General features: G+C 41.2%; 1 protein-coding gene across 3 annotated transcripts in view; it reads right to left on the reverse strand.

Annotated features, from left to right (window-relative positions):
- Positions 1–21,214, reverse strand: part of TMEM241 (transmembrane protein 241) — a 39,826-nt gene that overhangs the window by 2,841 nt on the left and 15,771 nt on the right. For all 3 annotated transcript variants that reach the window (XM_083623625.1, XM_083623623.1, XM_083623624.1), the window contains 7 exons: positions 20,336–20,384; positions 18,947–18,992; positions 17,234–17,269; positions 15,937–15,971; positions 14,610–14,679; positions 12,378–12,471; positions 3,146–3,210 (listed from right to left, as the gene is read on the reverse strand). In XM_083623625.1, coding sequence (XP_083479751.1) covers positions 3,146–3,210; positions 12,378–12,471; positions 14,610–14,679; positions 15,937–15,971; positions 17,234–17,269; positions 18,947–18,992; positions 20,336–20,384 — 395 coding nt within the window. The remainder of the gene's footprint in view (positions 1–3,145; positions 3,211–12,377; positions 12,472–14,609; positions 14,680–15,936; positions 15,972–17,233; positions 17,270–18,946; positions 18,993–20,335; positions 20,385–21,214) is intronic.

Below are 21,214 nucleotides of genomic sequence, written 5' to 3' on the forward strand. Positions count from 1 at the left end.
AAGGAGAGGCCTGATGCAGTTCTTTGGACCTAAGCCTTTATGCTTTTGGAGTCAGAGAAAACACACAATAATTTCTAGGGCTCAATCTCTGTGCACGTCTGCTCCGTGAATAGCTCTCAGATAAGAAAACTGCTTGGTGATCATTGCAGAAAGTAAAAAAGAGAAATGGTAGAGCCTATTTGAAATGTAGCTAGTTGGAATTCTTTTTTATTTTATCGCACCATTTATGGTACCCCCTCTTCTTTTTTTATTTTTTAAGAATAATTTTTTATTAACCGACCAATCACATCAAATCAAACCAAATTACATAAATTCCAAATTACACAGCCGAATTTTAAATTTTTGTTGGGGGTACCCATATTTCAAGTTCTGAAGGGGATCCAAGCAACTTCTTGCTTCTTACTGCTGTTTTAATGTCCACAAATCTAACCTTATGATGTTCACAGTACTATCCAGTCCTTGCTTCTTGTTTTTCCACAACTCTTGTTGTTATTTTCATATATTTTCCTTTCTCTTTGTGACCTCTGATAGTCTCCACAAGCTGGTTAGATAGTTTGTAATCCTGCGTGGATATTATTATTTTTTATCCAGTAGCCATATCCAGACGTTTTCCATGTAACATCACTTCCATACATCAAAACAGTCTTAGAGTCATTAATCTTCACCAATCTGCCTCCTTTCTCAAAACCTCTGAGGAGATTCACCAGGAATGCAGTCTGAAAACAAGTCCGTTCCTTCTCTCGGCTATAAATCCTTTGGCAAGATGGCGACTCCGAATTAATTGCTGCGCCATTCCAAAAGCTCTTATTGCTTCTCGATCTCCATAAAGCATACTTTTGGTTAAAGTTTATCTCCACACAGACCTTAATCATCCTGCTTGGGTCAGTTCAACCGACGATTCTAATGAGGAGGGGTTCTTGTAAATCACATAGAAGGGAAGTAAAAAAGGTTCCCCCCCCCATTCAGTCCCGTTGTCAACATACCCAGCCTTTGGTGTATCTTCATCGTAAAATATTCCTGTTTCTCCAACCCGTCATCTTCTTTCGCAGAGGTCACTTAAATTAGCAGACTTCACTCCCCTTCTTTACTTGAAATATGTGCATTTGCTTCTTTTGTAATTAATTATTCCAAATTGCTGCAGCTAGTGCGCGATCAGAGACAGCATCCAGGAGAGCCAAGGTCCACACGGGGGCATTCTGCCTAGGGCCCTCACCCCCTTCTTTCGAATTAGGGGGTGATTTATGGGCACAGCAGGCAAGGGCAGTGTTCCCCATTTCCTTGGGGCAACAAGGGAGGCTGCCTACTCCCATAACAGCCTCTTAATTACCCCGTGTGGGTCGGAGAGATGGTATTGTCGGCCATCTTCCAATGCGCCCCCTAGTGGCCCCCTATGGTACCCCCTCTTCTTTATCCTCAACATCCTCATCTGTCATGTTAGGCTGACAGAGAGAGAGAGAGATTGGCCCCAAGGTCGTATAGCAAGCTTTGGGGCTGAGCTGGCATTTGAATTCACATCTATCCAGTACAACAATCTAGGCACCACACCAAGAATAGGCAACCTTTGGTGCTCCAGTTGTTGGACTCCAATTCCTATCAGTTCCAGCCAGCATGGTCAACGGTCAGTTATTCTTTCTGGAACGAAAAGCTTGGGAAGTAACCTTCACAATGGGACTTGAATTGGATGGATCACTTTGATGTCCTATCCGTTTATACAATAGTCTGCCAGACTGGTCTATGACACAACGGTCCATGCAGTACATTCATCAAAGGCACTTCCTCAGCTTCTCGCTTCTCCCATCACCATTTCCTACTCTGCACTAATCTTGCAAACAACACAGCTTGAACAAAAGGCTCCAGAGGTAGCAGAGTTCAGTGGAGCTGTCTCTTGTTTCTAAAGATGTCAGCTCACACTTCATTCATCTTGAGCAAGGGGGAAGTCGTGTCTCCAGCTCTTTTCTTAAGTCACTCAACAAGAAGAATCCACAAATCGCTGGCTCAGCTCCATTTCCTTTTCTACAATTCAGTGTTATGACCTTGTATTTTAAGCCACAAGGCTTAGTTTATGAAACAGCAAATCTCCTTATGGAACTTTATAAATAAAACAAACTTTTGTAGTTTTTATTGGTAAGAGGGCATTTTTACACGGCAAACCATGCAAAGCTGTCTGGATTTTAATAGCATTACATCCATTTAAACTCTTAGCTTCACCACCAGGCTGTTTTTGCAAATTATGCAAGTGCCACTGCTCCTGAAAAGGCAAGCTCTTGCATAACCATTATGGTGCAAACCATTTTATAATGATATCATTATTCCTCATGAGCCTGGAATAATAAAATATATTAGAAATACTGCCATTTTACTTTGTGGGGAAGGATGTTGGAGAAAGACCCAATTGCAAACTTTCCATGAACACTTACTTGAACTTCAGCAGATCTTATGCATGATACCATATCATAGCACTGCAGATATACTGGCTACCAGCCCTAGTTTGAAATTAACTGTTCACTTGCTTGGATGCTTGCAAAACCTTAATGTCCCTAACAAGAATCACAGAATTGGTGGAGGTCCTGTAAGATATCTCACCTTGGTGCACAAAATCCAGAGCTGGAGCATCATCACCAGGTAGCTGTCCAGCCTCTGCTTGAAAACCTCCACTCTAGATCAGGAGTGTGGAACCTCTTCCAGTTTCTTCACTCCGTGCCTAATTTTATAAACCTTTATCCTCATCACCCTTAGCCACCTTCTTTCTATCTATATTAATGATTCTATATATATTAATGCTAATCTAATGGCATTTCTGTACAATTTTTCTCCTATCCAATGAAAGGTGTTCCTGGTATTCCTTTGCTGTGCATAGTCCATGCACCTTCCCCAAAGTAGCCATTTTGATGTGTCCTATCACATTCTACATTCCTCTTCCCCTAGACCTATGGCCTTTTAACTGTGCGGAAAATATTGTTTGTTACTATGGTATGTATGATTATATATTGTAAAGTACTCTGTGAGCTTCTTATTGTACAAAATGTTGCTTAACTGTTTTTGTTTAAAATCAGAAGAAATTAAGGAACATAATTTGGAAATCCAACAGCAAATTCAGAACAGCCATAATTTTTATCCCCCCCCCCCCCGCCCGCAAAATACTTACCAACAGGCTGTTGGTACATTCATTGCAATCTCAAAGAAGAATGGGGATAGAGCAGCTGTTATAACCTAGAAAAGACAAGGAAGATGGCGATTTGTGACATCAACTTCCCATAAGTTCATTCGTAAGAATATTAATACTCGAAAGAGAGGGGGACAGTACAGAAAGTTAAGAAAACTTTTTTAAAACCAGGACTCCACTCCAAACTTTAACTGATTCAATTGTAGATTAATCATTTTAAGGAAATAATTGAAGGGCATTACCTTGCAGGACACAGAAGTACCAGTTTCCTCTTCTTCAAGCCAAATGTTCTTCTAATTGTGCTTAAATTGGCTTAGATGTTTTGCCTTTTAAGTTGAAGTTGCTATCAGCATCCTTCTATCCACAAGGACCCATTCAACTAAACTGACAGAGCTATTTGTTGGAATCATTGTCAGACGGTACATCTTTTAAACCTGCCTGTGCCATGATGCTGATGAGTCTTGATCTTGTTTACTTGCGAATCTATTTTATGTGTTACTGTCGAATGTTGCATAAAATATTAAGATTTCCATATTCCCAACTTCCATTAAAATTAAATAAAATTGCCTTTTCCTTCCAGCGACGCATAGTAGCTTTTGTTTGTCTCGAGAGGGAAGGCATATTTCCTCTCAAGACAAACAAAAGCTACCATGCGTCGCTGGAAGGAAAAGGCAATTTTAAGATTCTAAAACAAAAGTTCATTGAGCTTTTGCAGTATGTTCAAGCTATTGAACTGTAAAGCACCCTACAAACCAAAAACGTTGGGTGAGCCTTCCTGAGGCGGATTGGCACAGTTCTCAGAGTTATTTTCCAAAAGAGTCCAGCTACATCCTGAGCTCTTTTCATCACTTGGGTCTGTTTGCCTAGGGGCATGGCTAGCTGGAAAGCTAAATGGCGGCATAATTCTGTGTCTCCAATCACCCTGGGACAAAATCGAAGCAGAGTGGATCCTACTGACATCTAATCAAAAAGTTTCATACAAGCCTCAGCAAGGTGATGATCCAAGGAATACAGGGACCAAAAAGCAAATCTGCAAGTTAGTTCTTCAGGAAGAAACAGAGGGAGCTCTGCCTGAGGCTTCGGGAGAGGCCTCAGACACTGACAGTCACAAGCCTAAAGGCAACATGAAGGCCCCCAAAGGAGGGAAAATAGCTGCCACAATGGATGAGGGCAGAGACTCAGATGAGTACATTAAAAAAATAAGGCAGGCCCTATAAACAGCGCTAACTCCATTTGAGCAGAAATTGGATATGCTTTCTAACTAAACACAGTGGTACCTCGGGTTAAGTACTTAATTCGTTCCGGAGGTCCATACTTAACCTGAAACTGTTCTTAACCTGAAGCACCACTTTAGCTAATGGGGCCTCCTGCTGCCACCAGAGCACGATTTCTGTTCTCATCCTGAAGCAAAGTTCTTAACCTGAAGCACTATTTCTGCGTTAGCAGAGTCTGTAACTTGAAGCGTATGTAACCTGAAGCATACGTAACCCGAAGTACCACTGTATCAATTTATTTATTTTGTAAAAAAACAAACTGTGCACACAATCTTGCTCTAAGCAACCAGTTTGAGATCCAACTCTTACAAATGTCGACTAAAGTTTTAGTTATGAAGCTGGAGGAACAACCAGACAGCGACAGGAGGAAAAACGGTTGTCTTCCGGAGAACCAGGAAGTGGAGGACATGGTATTTCATTAATGACTGGATACTCTCCCTGAACTTAAACATACCACTGTCCCTCAATGACATCAAAAGAGCTCACCAGGTTCCAGGAGGCAGAAGCAGAACTGGGGGAGACCCAAGAGATGTGGTGATTCGCTTTGAATACTACAGGCCCAAAGACACTCTTTCCAAAGCACTACGGAACGTTAGAAACCTAAAATACAGGCAAAGTCACCATTGAAATATTCCAGGATATCAACCCAGCTACACTGCGGTGGCGGAAGGACTCTCTGGCCTTATACACCACCCCTAAAAGAAGCGGGCATAGCCAAGGCTTCCCTTTTAAGCTGATAGTCCAGCACAAAGGCAGAACCCCAGGCAGCCGATGCTTTTCCCCAGCTCAAGCACACAACAGCACCCTCTCAGGCTGGACAACCAAAAAAAAAAAAAAAAAAGGCAGAAAGAAATAAGATCTCTCCAAATAGAAGTAAGAAATTATTTTATTTCCTTATGCCTCACTCCTCAATTCCTAACCTCCTTACTTGGCTGCTGTGGTTGCAGGTAGATAATTCCCTCCCTACACCATTCCATAGGAACTACATTTCTCTCCCCCCCCCCCTTTTAAAATTTTTATTTATGATTTCTGCATAAACAACATTTTTTAGGGCTCACCCATTCTGTTGTTTAACAGGGATAGTAAGCTTCCTGCACCCATGCTAATTCTGTTATCTATATGATGTTCTGCTCTAAATTACTGCCTTCCTACATTTCCCCCTCTCTCAGTCCAGATTTTATCATACCCTCTTCTCAGTGTATCCCTGAAAATCCAGACTGAGGAAGAGGAAAACATGGGGACGCAATGATTGGTAGGAGAAAATCCTATGGACAACAGAGAATTAATGGAGGTACAGGAAGTTTGCAGTATCGATAAGATCTCAGGGTCTCTGAAACCTGGGTTGCTGCCATAGTAGTGGCCTACATCCCAAGGAAAGAAGGTGATGCCGCCACCAACTGACCACATCCACCCTAGTTTAGTTTGATACATGTTTCCTTTGGGCCTTCCCTCACATTAAGCTGTAAACATGAACTCTGGCAGATCTAAGAAAAGGAAAGAGCCATGTGTCAAACAAGCAAAACATGAACTGGTCTCAATAGGCACTGGACATCAGAGCCCTAAGCAGCACTGATAAGAAGCAACTCGAGTAAATAAAGTAACCTTAATGTATTTTCATAGCAATTAACTTCTGACCTAGCCTGAAAAAGTCACATGGTGCAGAGCAGCATCGACACTCACAGACACACAGCCAAGGAAAATATATTCCCTCTTCGAGCATCCCCTCATCATCTCTAAGTTCCCAACATTAAGGATTAAATTGCAATATCCCCCTTCTCCTCTAATTCCTGAGCATCTTGATGTTTTGCTGGCCTTTAAGGATATAGAAAAGAGCATTAACGTGATTGGAGAGTCCTTATTTTTTAAATACAGTGGTACCTCGGGTTAAGTACTTAATTCGTTCCGGAGGTCCGTTCTTAACCTGAAACTGTTCTTAACCTGAAGCACCACTTTAGCTAATGGGGCCTCCTGCTGCTGCCGCGCCACCAGAGCACGATTTCGGTTCTCATCCTGAAGCAAAGTTCTTAACCTGAAGCACTATTTCTGGGTTAGCGGAGTCTGTAACCTGAAGTGTATGTAACCTGAAGTGTATGTAACCTGAGGTACCACTGTAATAGGAATTAAAATGATAGGGTAGGGAACATGAAGGGATGATGTTGCAAGAGCAGCTTTCATCATCCAAACCATTTCTTTACCAGTGGTGATTAATATTTTGATCTTTTTTAAAAGAAAAAAGAAAAAAACCAACAAGATTATAAAAACTGTAGTAAAGCAGGTGCAATCTCTTGAACTAATTCAGGAAGCTGCACAATAGCTATCTTGTCAGCACAGGTGTTCAGCACAGGTGAGCTAATTCCTCTAGTCCAGGGATGGGAAAGATGTGGGCTGCCAGATGTTCAAGTTCCCATCATTTGTGACCATTGGTATGCTCACTGCAGCTGATTGGAGTTGGACCCCAACATTCTCTGAGGGCCACAGGTTCCCCAGACATGCTGGGGAGCCAGTGTGGTGTAGTGGTTAAGAACGGTAGACTCGTAATCTGGTGAACCGGGTTCGCGTCTCGGCTCCTCCACATGCAGCTGCTGGGTGACCTTGGGCCAGTCACACTTCTCTGAAGTCTCTCAGCCCCACTCATCTCACAGAGTGTTTGTTGTGGGGGAGGAAGGGAAAGGAGAATGTTAGCCGCTTTGAGACTCCTTCGGGTAGTGATAAAGCGGGATATCAAATCCAAGCTCCTCCTCCACTTCTTCTTCTTCTTCTTCTTCTTCTTCTTCTTCTTCTTCTTCTTCTTCTTCTTCTTCTGTGGTCTATTCACAACCACATCTCCAGAGCGTCCTTCTCAATCAGACCAAAAACCCATCAAGTCCATCATCTGTGGTTTCCCATCATTTCTACCCAGAATCCTGTGAAAGCGGATGGTATTCAGTGGTAGACATGACAAGGGCTGCATTTAGGCATCATGTTCAACAGCCTGAGGGACTTATATAGCCTTCCAGGCATGCTCACAATTCTAAGCCGACAGTTTTAAAGTATGAAAAAAAAAATCAGCTCTTGACTAAATATTAACAAGTTACTGAAATGCCGGCATGTTCTTCACAATTGTCAGCAGTTGTGAAATGGGAAATTGTTATCATACTTCAGTCAAGTTGTAATCGTTTGGGAGGGAGGTGGGCTTGGAAACAGCACAAGAAATCTTAAAAAAGCATTATTTATGTGATTCATCAATAAAAATAGCTTGTCCTCACAAATATGTCCATACATTTGGGAATATTTATCTATGGTAATTTTCCATTTATAATTTAATTTTCTAGTTCATGACTCCGTTGGGACAACATAGAAAACAAAACAATTCCTATGCCAGATAGCAAACTGCTTTGCTGACGCTGTTTCAGATTACGCCCCAACAATAATACAGTTAAAGTCTTGATTCTGCCACTTTTTGGCGTGTTTTTGCTGCTTCTCAGATGATGTAATGGAAAGAAAATCGACAAGTTATTTTTATTATAGCAGAGAGGGATAAGGAATGACAGCAAAAACTGGGGTTGTTCAACATTTTAGTCCTCTATGAAGAGATAAAATGTTGTAAAGTTTTTCTGTAGCTTTTTACAGAAATTGCACATTGATAATTTAAAAAGCATTTTATGAAATCATGCTGGAGAAGACAGTTTGGAAAGCCAGGAGTCAATGTGTATGGCAGTTTCCCCCAACCTGGTGCCCCACAGATGTTTTGGACTATAAAATGATGTATTCTGTACTAGTTTTGTGAATCTAATTTTATTGATGATTTGTATACTCTTCGCCACCGTGATATATATATTTTCAATGTTGGCATAATCAGAAGTATAGAAACCTTTGCAAATAAAAATCCTGGCATCTGTGGAGCACCACATACAGTATCAGGAAAGTCTGGCATAAATATGGAAGGATGATCACTTGCATGATGTTGGCTTTCCTCTTCCTCTCAACAGGACAGTCCATTCTCAAATGCTAGTGATGGCATGTGTCAAATGGGCTGGTCTCTCTAACTGAATAACAATGCTCTTGTGAGCAAAGAAGCTCCCTTTGTGTACCACAGTGCCTTTGCCCATAAGAATTCTTCAGAATAAGGGAAAACATGCATTTGAAACTCCACAGGGGGGGAAATCCAGCGAGTGGGAGCTGGAACAAGGAAAATGGTGGGAGGGAAAGGGTCAAGTACTCCCTCCCTCTGCTCCTTCACCAGAAGTGACTTCATTTTCTAAAATAGACAATGCGCTAGCTACTGCTATAATAATTTGTGCATAATGTATATTTTGAGCTTTGCAGTATATTTGATAGCTGTATCAAAGTGCTTTAGACACTGGTGGTGGTTGCACCAATCACCTAGGTGGACCCAGCCAAGACAAATTAACCCTATATGTTTCATTTATCTTGGTAATACATGCCAAGGTAACTATCAGCAGATATTTCTCTCCAACCACCTTGCATTTACCAGAAGAAAAGATGGCACCAAAAAGGTCTCTGACCTGCCTTCCCTTGTCTTATCTTTATCTATATCTCCATATGCTCCTACCTACTCCACCATTTTCAAAACCCTCCACCTGGAATGGCACTTAGCGATGCAGGGTGGAAGGACAAGATTTCTGTGTAAGATTTGAGAGCCATAAAGGAAAAACAGAATACAACAGATCTAGAAAGGAATATTAGACTATTGTGTTATATAAGAATGGAAATTGTACTCTCTTTGAAGGATGCTTGATATAAATGGTGTAATTTTAAAATCTTCTGTATAAGCATATTTTGCAATGCTCTGTTCACTGAACATCTGGAACCTGTACTTGCAAATTAGCAATGGAAATTATTCCCAGACAAAGACTTGTTATTCTTTCCCTTCCATTTAAAATTATGTTTATGAATCATAGTTCAGCTTAGAATTTCCCAAATATAAATCACTTAAGAAAGAGACTAAATAAAAACATTGGAATGCCAAGGTGGGGATGGAAAGAAATATGGATAATTCTCATTGATAAATTTAGCCTTGATAGATCCTGGAAGTCAGTTTTCCTCTTGTAGCGGGAAGCATGAGTCAGTAGAGGTGGCGTTGCATAACAAAAAGTGATATGGGTTTACGATCTGTTTATTTCACTTGATGTGGTTGTGGTTTACTGGGCACTGATCACCAATAAGCATCTTTCTTATTTTGTGCCACTCAGGTTGGATCTTTCACACAGTTTATGTGATAGTCTCAGACATGGGAGATCAGCTGGATAGCTCAGCTGGTTAAAGTGTGGTGCTGATAATGCCAAGGTTGCAGGTTCGATTCCCATAAGGGACAGCTGCATAGTCCTGTATTACAGGAGGGTGGACTAGATGAGCTTCAGGATTCCTTCCAACTCTATGATACTATTCTATTCTAAAATGAAGGAAGGAGTAATGATGGATGATGGGAAGGGAAAAGATGGTTGCTTTCCAGTTGCTATTGATTTATTACATTTTGATCCTGCCCTTTTGCCATGATGGGGCTCAGTGTGGTGTGTATCTAGGATTCCCAGTTGTTCCTCCAACTAGGTACTGACCAATCTCAAACCTGATAGGCTACATCAAGAATGCTGCACCATATGCCTTCAGACTATGCCCTGGGACCATGGAATGGCTGCAAGGGTTGGGACCTGGGAAATGTAATCAACTGGTTTGCAAAGACTGTTGCCCTCAAGTATAACTGTATATCCAGGCAAGGAGGAAGTATTGATGCAAGACTGGAATATATTCTATCCTAGTTCTGTAACTCAGCAATAATAATGTTACTGCATTAACTCACAATATTACCATGTAAATAGTATTTCTTCATTCTCTTCTCTAGGCACTTCTTGTCTACATTTAAATTGTGGTCTGCACAGGCAACTTTCTCCTACTTTTATTAATTCATTCATTGAATCACCCTAAGGTCGCAGGGTGAGTTACACATCCAGTAACAAGCAATCAATGCAACACAGTAATTAAAAGTAAAATGTAAATCACTAAAACCTCTAAAACCAGCACCCAACCATCTCACTCACAGTATTTCTCATATCTGAAGGACAATATAAATTAAATGTGCCACTAATGCTCAAAGGCCTAGTAAAATAAGAATGTCTGTTGCCAGAACCTGCTCAAGGGAAGCTCATTCCAGAGCCAGGGTGCTGCTCTACAAACACTCATTGCAAACTAGTCATGTTGTAGAATTATTTGTACTAACAGTACATAGCCACACTATGTACTTCTGCCTTCCTGCATATTCTGTTTAGATGCCTGAGTGTGGTTAATCCACTGAGAGCTATAATGATATGCTGTATTACAATTTTAGACATTGTTTTCGATAGTTTAAATACTATGAGCAAGATGAAATCTAAGATATTTATTAAACAAATGTATACACTGCTTATCATCACAATGTGACCATAATGTGGTATCAGCTTGTTAAAGGATTTCTACTGATGTTGTATTTTTAAAGAGCCAGGGACACTTAATTCCTCTTCCTCGATAAATTTAATAATTATGTTAGATACCAAGGTGTTGTTATGGAGACAGTTTTGAAGACTTTGAAGCACTTTCAGTGCAATAATTAGTGCTGGATGCTACACGACTATTATCAAGCTATCTCTATGGAAACCAACCAAAAGCTGACTTAAAGCTGCAACAAGACACCTGCCCCAATCTTTCCCCCTACATCCTGTTCAGATATTGAAATTGCACACAGGTTGAACTGTCAAATTCTGCTTAATTCTATATATGCATTCTGGCAGATACGCAAGACAAACTTGGGGCCCAAAATTGAAACTGAATTAAGACAACAGAATGAGTGTTCGTACACATGTTTTTTTGAACAGGAAACCAAAGGAGGAGGAATTTGCCCCTCTCGCAGTTCATGTGCAGGTTCTCTGATGTGAAACATGCAATGCTCACAGAGGATACTGTGAGGATTTGAAAAACCCAAACATATCATGGATACAATATTAAGGATTTTTAAAATAAAAGGTTTTTTATGATCACCATGAAAATCATTATTGGATCGGTTGTCTTATTTAAGCCAATGGTCACGTTGCCACTAATTTTATCCATCATACAATCTGGAGCCTAATCTCTGAATAACAGTGTAACCAGAAATGAGGTTGTCACCATGGAAACCGTTACTGATGAACCAAAATGGTGTGTCTAGAAACTGAGACAGTTCCATACTGTAACACTGGATGAATATATGTCATTTTATTGTGGGATTCAACCCTTGACTTTTTCACCTCTTCAGATACATTAATCTGCAGGTGCATTCACAAAATCAAATTATTACCACACAAGAATAATACTGTAGCCCAGTTTGACCCGATAATCACAAATGCTATTTAGAATTACCACCCCACACATTAATTTGCTTTGGAGAGGATGAATACCATCCTTTTGCCCCTCTAATGATCCATTCATCTAATAAAGGTGGCTATAAAGTATAGTTGGAGGAAAAAACTATTTACAGTAGGTTATAACGAGAATAGGGACGCAGGTGGCGCTGTGGGTTAAACCAGAGCCTAGGACTTGCCAATCAGAAGGTTGGCGGTTCGAATCCCCGCGACGGGGTGAGCTCCCATTGCTCAGTCCCTGCTCCTGCCAACACAGCAGTTCGAAAGCACATCAAAGTGTAAGTAGATAAATAGGTACCACTCTGGCGGGAAGGTAAACGCCGTTTCCGTGCACTGCTCTGGTTCGCCAGAAGCGGCTTAGTCATGCTGGCCACATGACCCGGAAGCTGTACGCCGGCTCCCTCGACCAATAAAGCGAGATGAGCGCCACAACCCCAGAGTCAGCTATGACTGGACGTAATGGTCAGGGGTCCCTTTACCTTTACTATAACGAGAATGGGCTGGAGTTATATGAAAGAGTGACAGGTGCTCATTCTTAAACACCTAACCAAAACAGAGATGCACATATCTTACCTTTGCTAGGAAACTCCAGGCTGCGTACTGTCCTGAGGATGTGTTGCTTTTAAGCTTCATGGTATATAAGGTCAGAAGGAATCCCAGAAGACCACTGCAGAAGGTGGTAGTAGACAGCACCATTAATGGAGAGAATTCTCATTTTCAACTAAGGATCCCTCCAGACCGGAGGGTGTATTCTGCAAGACGTCATTGACACAATAATAGTGCAATAGTGGTAGAGTACTAGACCATCCCCACAAATCATTCCACTTTATGAGATGTTCTGCAATGCTTCCAGAATATTACTGCACTATTGTTGTCTGTAGGGGCACTTGCACTATAGCACAACAAACTGGAGGAGGGGGGGACCCTGGGGAAGAACACTTTTATTCTACTAGTGCAGGCTTCCTCAAACTTGGCCCTCCAGATGTTATTGGCCTACAACTCCCATGATCCCTAGCTAGCAGGACCAGTGGTCAGGGATGATGGGAACTGTAGTCTCAAAACATCTGGAGGGCCAAGTTTGAGGAAGCCTGTACTAGTGCAAGATACCTACACTAGAGAATGAAGCTTCCCCCTACAAGCATTGAAAATGTGTTCCAGAAGGTTGGGGGGCCCTCCAAATAAGATTTGGGGGAGGCGCAGAAGGGAGGAAACAGCAATGCCACTGCCCCACTGGAATTGCACTGGTGCTGCTTTGGATGTAAACAACCCCTGGAATACTTGTGGAATAAAAAGTAATAGGATTTCAGCAGGAAACTATGGAGCAAGCACTGGCTGAAAACAAAGCAGTAAGCCCACTCTGAAATGTCTGCAGCCACTAACAGTATTGAAAGTGGGATCAAATATAATCACCACGATAACCATCATGAGCACAAATAACCAGGAACGCACCATAGAAATGACATCTGGAGAGGCCCTTACATCCTTCAAAAGTAACAGCATTACAGAGATGAACACTGAAAACTGCAGTGTTTATTGGACAGGGCAAAAGGCAGTGGCTTGGCTCCTCAGTTTGTTTTCTCTGAACAGGAAGCTTTAGATCTAGCACAGAATCCCACTGGCAGAAGGGAAAAGGAGGTAATTTTCACCAGTTCCCCCTTCCTCCTGCAGCTGCTGCAACACTGTTCTACTGTGTCCACTATCCTTCTGGAAATACTTTTTGGGATGAACAAACTCCTCTTCCATGGGTGACAGGATCCCAGGAACAGAAATCTGTTCCTAGGATGTTCCCACCAGCAGCATCCAAGCTCAGGATCCAAGCCAGTGTTCTTTAATGGCTACAGCATTCTGTCTGGATATAGGAAACCCAGATTCAAATATCAACTCAGCCATCAAGCTTGAAGCCAAGCTGAGCTTATTGGTGAAAGGGCAGGATACAAATATTCTATTATTTCATTTAATTCATTATATTCATGTATTTTATTGTTATTTCAGCAGCTAAACCCATGGAAATGTTGCTGTAAAATTTATCGCCATGTCCAATAGAGCAAAGCTTTTGTGTTTTTTTTCAAATCAAGCAATGGCACTTAATCACTAAGCAGATATTCCCAGGATTGTAAATCGCCTTACAGTACAATCCTGGGCATGACTATTTAGTGTGCAGAAAGACTGGCCTAACTAGGGGTTTTGGACACACTTGAACCTAAAAATAACTAGGCAGCCACTCAGCAGTATGAGAGGCAGATCTCACCATTAAATAAATAAATAAATAAACGGAACTTTGGGCAACATGTACTACTACATGCTTAGGAGATGAACAACAAAGAATTCAATTATTCCTGGGTAGCAAGCAGTTTCCACTTGAATTAATGGGATTTTTTTTAAACTTTTCCCTTTTAACCAACTTGCAAAGCCCTCCAAATAACAAGATGTACAGGCAAATAAATCCACATGCTAATAATGGAGTATTATGGTCTAATCCTTTGTAATCACTGAAAACAATGTGATTTATGAAGACTAATCCAATGTTGAGCCTTCAAGAGACGCCTTCAGTGAATACTTTGCCATGGGTTCCCGAGCAATTTTGACATCCCAAAAGTGCTGTGGAAAAATATCGCACAACATATGCTTTGAGAAGCCCAGCTCACAGAGGGGGTGGGAAGACATGGAGAAGAATGAGAGAGCTGAGCTCTTGATCTTTCTCAGCATTTCTTCATCTTGGTGGTTTGTGCCAGAAAAAAATATTGTCCTTTTCAGGTTTTACATGCCACTAACTTTGACAAACTCATTCGGATAAAGGAATATTACCTGGCAAAGCAACTGCTGTGAAACCTGTAGAAGTAAAGGAATGGAAATTCCAAGGCACTAAAGAGATCACCTGTGGAATAAAATAATTGATTCAATGGGAAAACTAGCAAAAAAACAATCAGTTAAATCTCTATACAGAAACTCCATTTAACAGGTATCCTTTGGTTTAAACATGTTTTTATAGTTTCTGGACTCCTTAATTTGCCATTACTCTTATAAGGCCCCTTTCTCACCATTTTGAGCTGCACCTGATTCTTATTAGCAGTTCAAAGAGAGGTTGCAGGAAAAGGAAGTGGTGTGTTTTTAGTGAACACATTTCCACTTGCAAAAAGATCTATGTTGGATAGTGCATTTTCCAATGGAAAAGCATAAGCTCTGTTCACTGTGTTCACCGTTCGTGGTCATGAGGAATTAATTTGTTTCCACTACTGGCTTAGAAGAATATGAGAGAACATAGCTGGAAACTGGCCTTGGAAGGACTGATCCAATATTGCTGTAAACCTGGAACATTCTATGTGGTGGCTCAACATGCAAATTTATAAATGACAGTTAATTGCAAAGGCACCCCAACTCTCCAGGTCTCCCCCCCCCCCAATATTTCAATCTGTAAATCCGCATGATGCTCTGAACTTTCTGCTGTTCAGAGAAGGTGCAGCACACAACTAACATTCTAAACAGACAGCACCAGAGCTTCAGTTTCAGCATTACAATTTGGACCTGGTTATATCCCATTAAAAACCAGTAACAGAAATAAATGTTTGTGCTTCCGTTGTACAAAATAAAATATCAGGTAGTATGACCAAGTTTCTAAGATTGATTCCAGCTTCTAAAACTCTCCGTTAAATCACACCTCAATCTACTGGTATGATCTACGTCAGGCATAGGCAAACGGCCCTCCATATGTTTTGGGACTACAACTCCCATCATCCCTAGCTAACAGGACCAGTGGTCAGGGATGATGGGAGTTGTAATCTCAAAACATCTGGAGGGCCAAGTTTGCCTATGCCTGATCTACATGCAATTGTTATGATAGGCAAACAGAACTCCCTTTCTAGAAAAGATTTCCCAATAATTTCAGTGCAAGGAGACACTCCCCACTGATGTAGTTTTGTATGTACAGATCAGCTAACTCCATAAAAAGGAACAGATACCTGCCTAAATGCAAGTGACCCACCTGTGCACCTGAACGCACACAGACCTACAGATCGTGTGTGTGTGTGTGTGTGTGTGTGTATCTAACAGATTATATTCCTAAACAGCATATGTAAGAAAATGAAACCATACCCATATAATTAAAAACCCCAGTTATAATTTTCAGTTATTTTACCTGCTGGGTGGGATGCAAAAGCCAACATCACCACACTAAAAATAAAAAAGAGAGTACAGTATTAATTCCCCAGACTGAACAACAATGTCACAGATTATGCCATCTACCAAATTTGTAATTTAAATAATGTAGACGCTTCTGCAATTCGAGCTAAATGGCAATAGGAAGTGTGTAGATGTGAGGTTTGTCCTCTTCCATCACACATCAGACAGTATCCCTTTAGGAAACAATACAATAACCAGAAATGTTTTCTGGATATCTCTATAGGATCATTTGTGTGTGTATATAGGCATGTGTGATAAGGTCGATACAAGGTTCTTAAACATTGCTGCAAGAGATTTATGCTTTTCCCCTCTGGCAAAATTCCATTTAGATTCCTCAGAATGCAGTGACTGCTCTGAGGCATGAAATTATACCTTACACTGTTCAGAGTGTGTCACACTTCTATAATGAACTATTAATGCATGCAAAACCAGCTTTGGAACCCCATAACCTCACGATCTTGCTAATAAAAAATTTCAGTTGCCTTTCACTGTTATGAATGATTAAAGTGAATATGATTGACCCCATTAATGCCCCCCAGCTTGGGTGTCTATGGAGTCTGGAGCAGATTGAGTACTGGACTTTTTATTATTAAAAAAAAAACACCTCAATTTCTGCCCCAAGAAAAGCTGTGTTCTGCAATAAATTATGCAAATCATTTTTTCATACTTAATTGTGGTTATGCTACTAAAAGAAAGTGGCAGTCATGACTCTTGGAAATCTGATACCAGCTACTCTTTTTCCTGAGATTTCAAGAGAAACTTGCCTCCTCACTTTCAAGCCCTCTCTGCCTCCATAAGGTGACACATCCCTTCCCTTCCCCTCCAATTATTATTATTATTATTATTATTATTATTATTATTATTATTAAATGTATTTATTAAATTTGTATACCACCTTATACCTGTAGATCTCAGGGCAATTCACAACATAAAATTACAATATAAAAAACACTGAGTTAAGGGAGCTGGGGTGCAGGTAGAGGGGTGTGCATGTGAAGAATGGCAGGGAAGGGAAGATAAAGTCTGGAAGCACCTTGGAATTTAGGATGTCTCTCTCTGAACGGTGGGGGTGCATGCACTGCTTGCCTACACTTATGCTTACTTGTGGAATTGTAAATAAAGCAAATATTATGGAACCCCCCCCCCAAAAAAGGCACAAGTCTTCACTACTCTCTCTTCCAAAGGAAATCAAACCCAGATAGGATTGCCCTGAAGCAAAAAGCAAACAGAGAAAGGAAGAATGCAAGTGTTACCTGAATGCATAGTTTATATATTGTTGCTGAGAATCACTAAAAGAAGAAAATCATTTTATCTGTTATTTGGGGGTGAGGTCTAACCACAGTCTAATATTCCACCAAATATTATACCTAAGAATCCCTAAAAACTAATTATATGATGTTGATGTTATATTATTACTCATGGCATGTTTTCTTTATATTGATTTGGGCAAAACTACCCATGTTTCAGATTTCTGCTTGCCTGACTATTGTTGGCAAACCCAAGACTTTAGCACAGGAGTTCAGTCATAGCTCAGTAGCACACAAACAACCTCTTTGCACTCCTGGTTGAGTGCCAGAGAAGAATTGCCCTGGGGAAGGTGGAGAGCTATATTTATCCATGGGACACAACCCCACTCAATGTGAGCCGCCAGTCATAGAGAGTGCACAGGCCAGACTGACCCTTGCAGGCCATGAGAACAGGTAAGAACCAGCCTAGGCTCAACTTCCCAGAATTGCTGCCCTGCAGCTGAAAAGAAATTGCTGGGACAGTGTTTTGACTCCTGAAAACGGCATTGCCAAGTTTCCAGGTATAACACTCCTGTCCAAAACATAAATGAAAGGCGACATTATTTTCCGCATGTTCGGAAGTTAGCAGGGTAGCTGGTCTACAGTGGAACCTGTGCCTCAAATGTTACTGGACTCCAAAAGCCTCAGCCAGCAAGGCCACTGGGTCAATGATGATGGGAGCTGGAATCAGGCAACATCTAGAGGGTTCTGGTCTATAGAGGAGTGGGGAATATATACTGTGAGTGACTCCGCCCCCCCCCCCCCCCCGCTCCTAGCACGCACACACACACACTCTACAAATCTGCTCTGGGGGATTAGGAGAACTAACTAGCTAACATTATTTTAAATTTATTCCCAACCATTTCATGGCTGTCTGGCTCTTTGATAAGCACAGAGTTTTGAATTGCAGCTAAAATTAAAGGAGTCGAAAGCAAATGGCAGGACCATCACACCCTCTCGACAGAAACGCTCTCAGAGAACTACATTACTAGGCCGTGTGACCCAGTTGCAAAGCCATTATGTCCTTGACAGAATTTATATCCTTCTAAATTAGGAGAAAAGAGGGAAGATGAGCATTAAAGCTGCAGTGAAGAAGTTGCTCTTAAATGGTTGATTGATCGTATGTAAACCTCACGTTCTTGCCAAGACCCACTCTCAAAGCAGCACACAAGCAAAATCCACCACACTGTAAGTAACTCATGTTATGTGTGAGATGCAGAGGGGAGTGATGTTAACAGCTCACTATTCCAGACTCATGACCACGTATTTCAGGTAGCTCTTGCCATAGTCTACTTGGTGAATTTATTCATTTGGGGTGCTTTAAACGAAGGGGGGAGGGACCTAAAGGTTTTTTTTTAAGTGCCTCCATCAAGATTCTACTGACAGAGATATGGAGACCTCAATTTATCACTGACTATACAGCTGTGCCTCAGTCCCTTTGTTCTTACAGTCATGACAACAATCTGTAATTAAAATAATAATTAGTATTTATTATTTATACCCCACCCGTCTGACTGGGTTGTCCCAGCCACCCTGGGCAGCTTCCAGCATGTATATAAACATAGTAAAACATTAAACCTTAAAACCATTACACCTCTTTCTCCTGATCTTTTTTTATTATTCTGTAATAGTGGTTCTTCTCTTTTACATAACCCTCTTTAAAAACAAGGGGGAAATCACCTTAGAGAATTTGGTCTCCATGAATTATAATATACTTTGTAAGCCCCTGTGAATAAAAGGACACAAAACACGTAAAATTCCACACTTGAGCATTATTTAGCTGTTTATCTATCCCCACCACCATTCAGATTAGAAGGAGTAGTCTTCACCTACAAGTACTTGAATCTTTATATGAGAAGCAACTTCACTATTTCCCATTCATACCAGTAGACATTCCCTTCTATGCTTCCCCCCTCCTTCTGATTTGTTGACTCTGTAAGGCTGATTAAATACCAACATGGTATGTATGCAGATACTGGTGCATGCAGCCTGTTTTTAAAATAATTTCCCCCACCCAGGAAGTACACCAAAAGCATGTGGTCAGGCAACTGTAAATTTGCTTGTGCAGTTTTTTGGTTTTCTGCAAATCAGAGAGAGAGAGAGAGAGACTGTTCTGCCATCAGAAATAGTTACAAGCAGGGCTGAAAAACAACTGAAAGCAATTAAAGTGATTCTCAGCACACATTTTCCAGAATGCTGGGCAAAATATTGGGTATTGAAATGTTTGATGCCGTTTGCTTATGCAGTTTTCTGGATTTGTGCAAATCTGACGGATCAAGGGGGGGGATATTCAGGTGCACACCATGAACACTGCTGGAAAAGAAATCAAATCATAGATGGAAAGGGGAGTAGCAGAAAGTGACAATTGATCCACCCACCACAAACACCCCCAAAAATGATCTGGAGCAGTTTGGAATCTGATTTCCCTCAACACTGGATTATCTCCATATACGATAAAGCTGAATTTATAGGAGGAAAGCATTGAGAATGGTGTTGTTTGAGGGTAACGGCATGTGGACTACAGAAATGCAAACACTTTGGAGAGGACAAGCCCCAAGTCATAATGTGGACAGCTAGGGACCAATTTAAATTTGGTATCAATGTGATTTTGTTTTTGTTACAATCTATTTGCAGTTAGAAAAATCTAAACTTTTATGCAGCATTTAAGCTACTTTGGCTAATGCCCAGTTTTGTAGTTATGCATTTATTTCCAACCAGTATAGATCAAAATCTCATTTCCTTTATTTGTTCTCACTCTTCAGTGCTCTGTTTTCTCCAAATCATTTCAGAGCTTTGATCTGCCTATATTTGTTTTCCCTTCCATTTTCATGGTGTCATACAATTCAATGCAAAGTTGGATTCATTCATATACCTTTGGAAGGAACACACAATAAGCTTCTGTTCCAAGTGGAAGCAATACAAACAAACTCCGCTTATGCAATTTGTTGGCTATTGTACTGAGGGACAAAAGCCAGAAAACTGGGAGCCTCAGCCGAAACGCTACTAAAATGAAAAGGAGCAGCACTTATGCATTACAGCTTAATTTTCACAAATTTATTAAAAACTTACCAATGCATAGCAAATGGATGAGGGCCCAAAAATAACCATCTGGGTCAAACTGTAAAATACAACATCAAAGCAAACAGAGATAAACACCTCCTTCATAAATGGTTCCAAGATGTAGTTGCTGGAGGAGAAATGTTCTAGGAAAAACAATATATTAAAAAGAGCTGCCACTTTGTATCCATTTCAGTTTAATTTATTAGTCATTTGATATCATGTCTTCTTTTCATGTAGCAGCAACAAAAACAGTAAGACATGTGTTTGGGTATCTACATCGAAAACAGACTTCATTGTGTAACACAGGCGTAGTCAACCTTTTTATACCTACCGCCCACTAATGCATTTTTCTTGATGGTAAAATTTCCTTACCGTCTACCAGTGCTGCATTAACATGTGGCGTAGAACCCCTGCAGCCCCCCTGGAATCCTGAAACGCCCACTAGTGGGTGGTAGGGACCAGGTTGACAACCCCTGGTGTAACACAAGGTATTATCTGCTTTGCATGGGAGGGACTGGAGGACGCAGGTGGCGCTGTGGGTTAAACCACAGAGCCTAGGGCTTGCTGATCAGAAGGTCGGCGGTTCGAATCCCCGCAACGGGGTGAGCTCCCGTTGTTTGGTCCTTGCTCCTGCCAACCTAGCAGTTTGAAGGCACGTCAAAGTGCAAGAAGATAAACAGGTACCGCTCCAGCGGGAAGGTAAACAGCGTTTCTGTGTGCTGCTCTGGTTCGCCAGAAGCGGCTTAGTCATGCTGGCCACATAACCCGGAAGCTGTATGCTGGCTCCCTCGGCCAGTAAAGTGAGATGAGCGCCGCAACCCCAGAGTCGTCCACGACTGGACGTAATGGTCAGGGGTACCTTTACCTTTATGGGAGGGACTGAGGGCT

The sequence above is a fragment of the Podarcis filfolensis genome (genome assembly GCF_964270895.1).
Source record: "Podarcis filfolensis genome assembly, chromosome: 7".
In the NCBI taxonomy this organism is placed as follows: Eukaryota; Metazoa; Chordata; class Lepidosauria; order Squamata; family Lacertidae; genus Podarcis; species Podarcis filfolensis.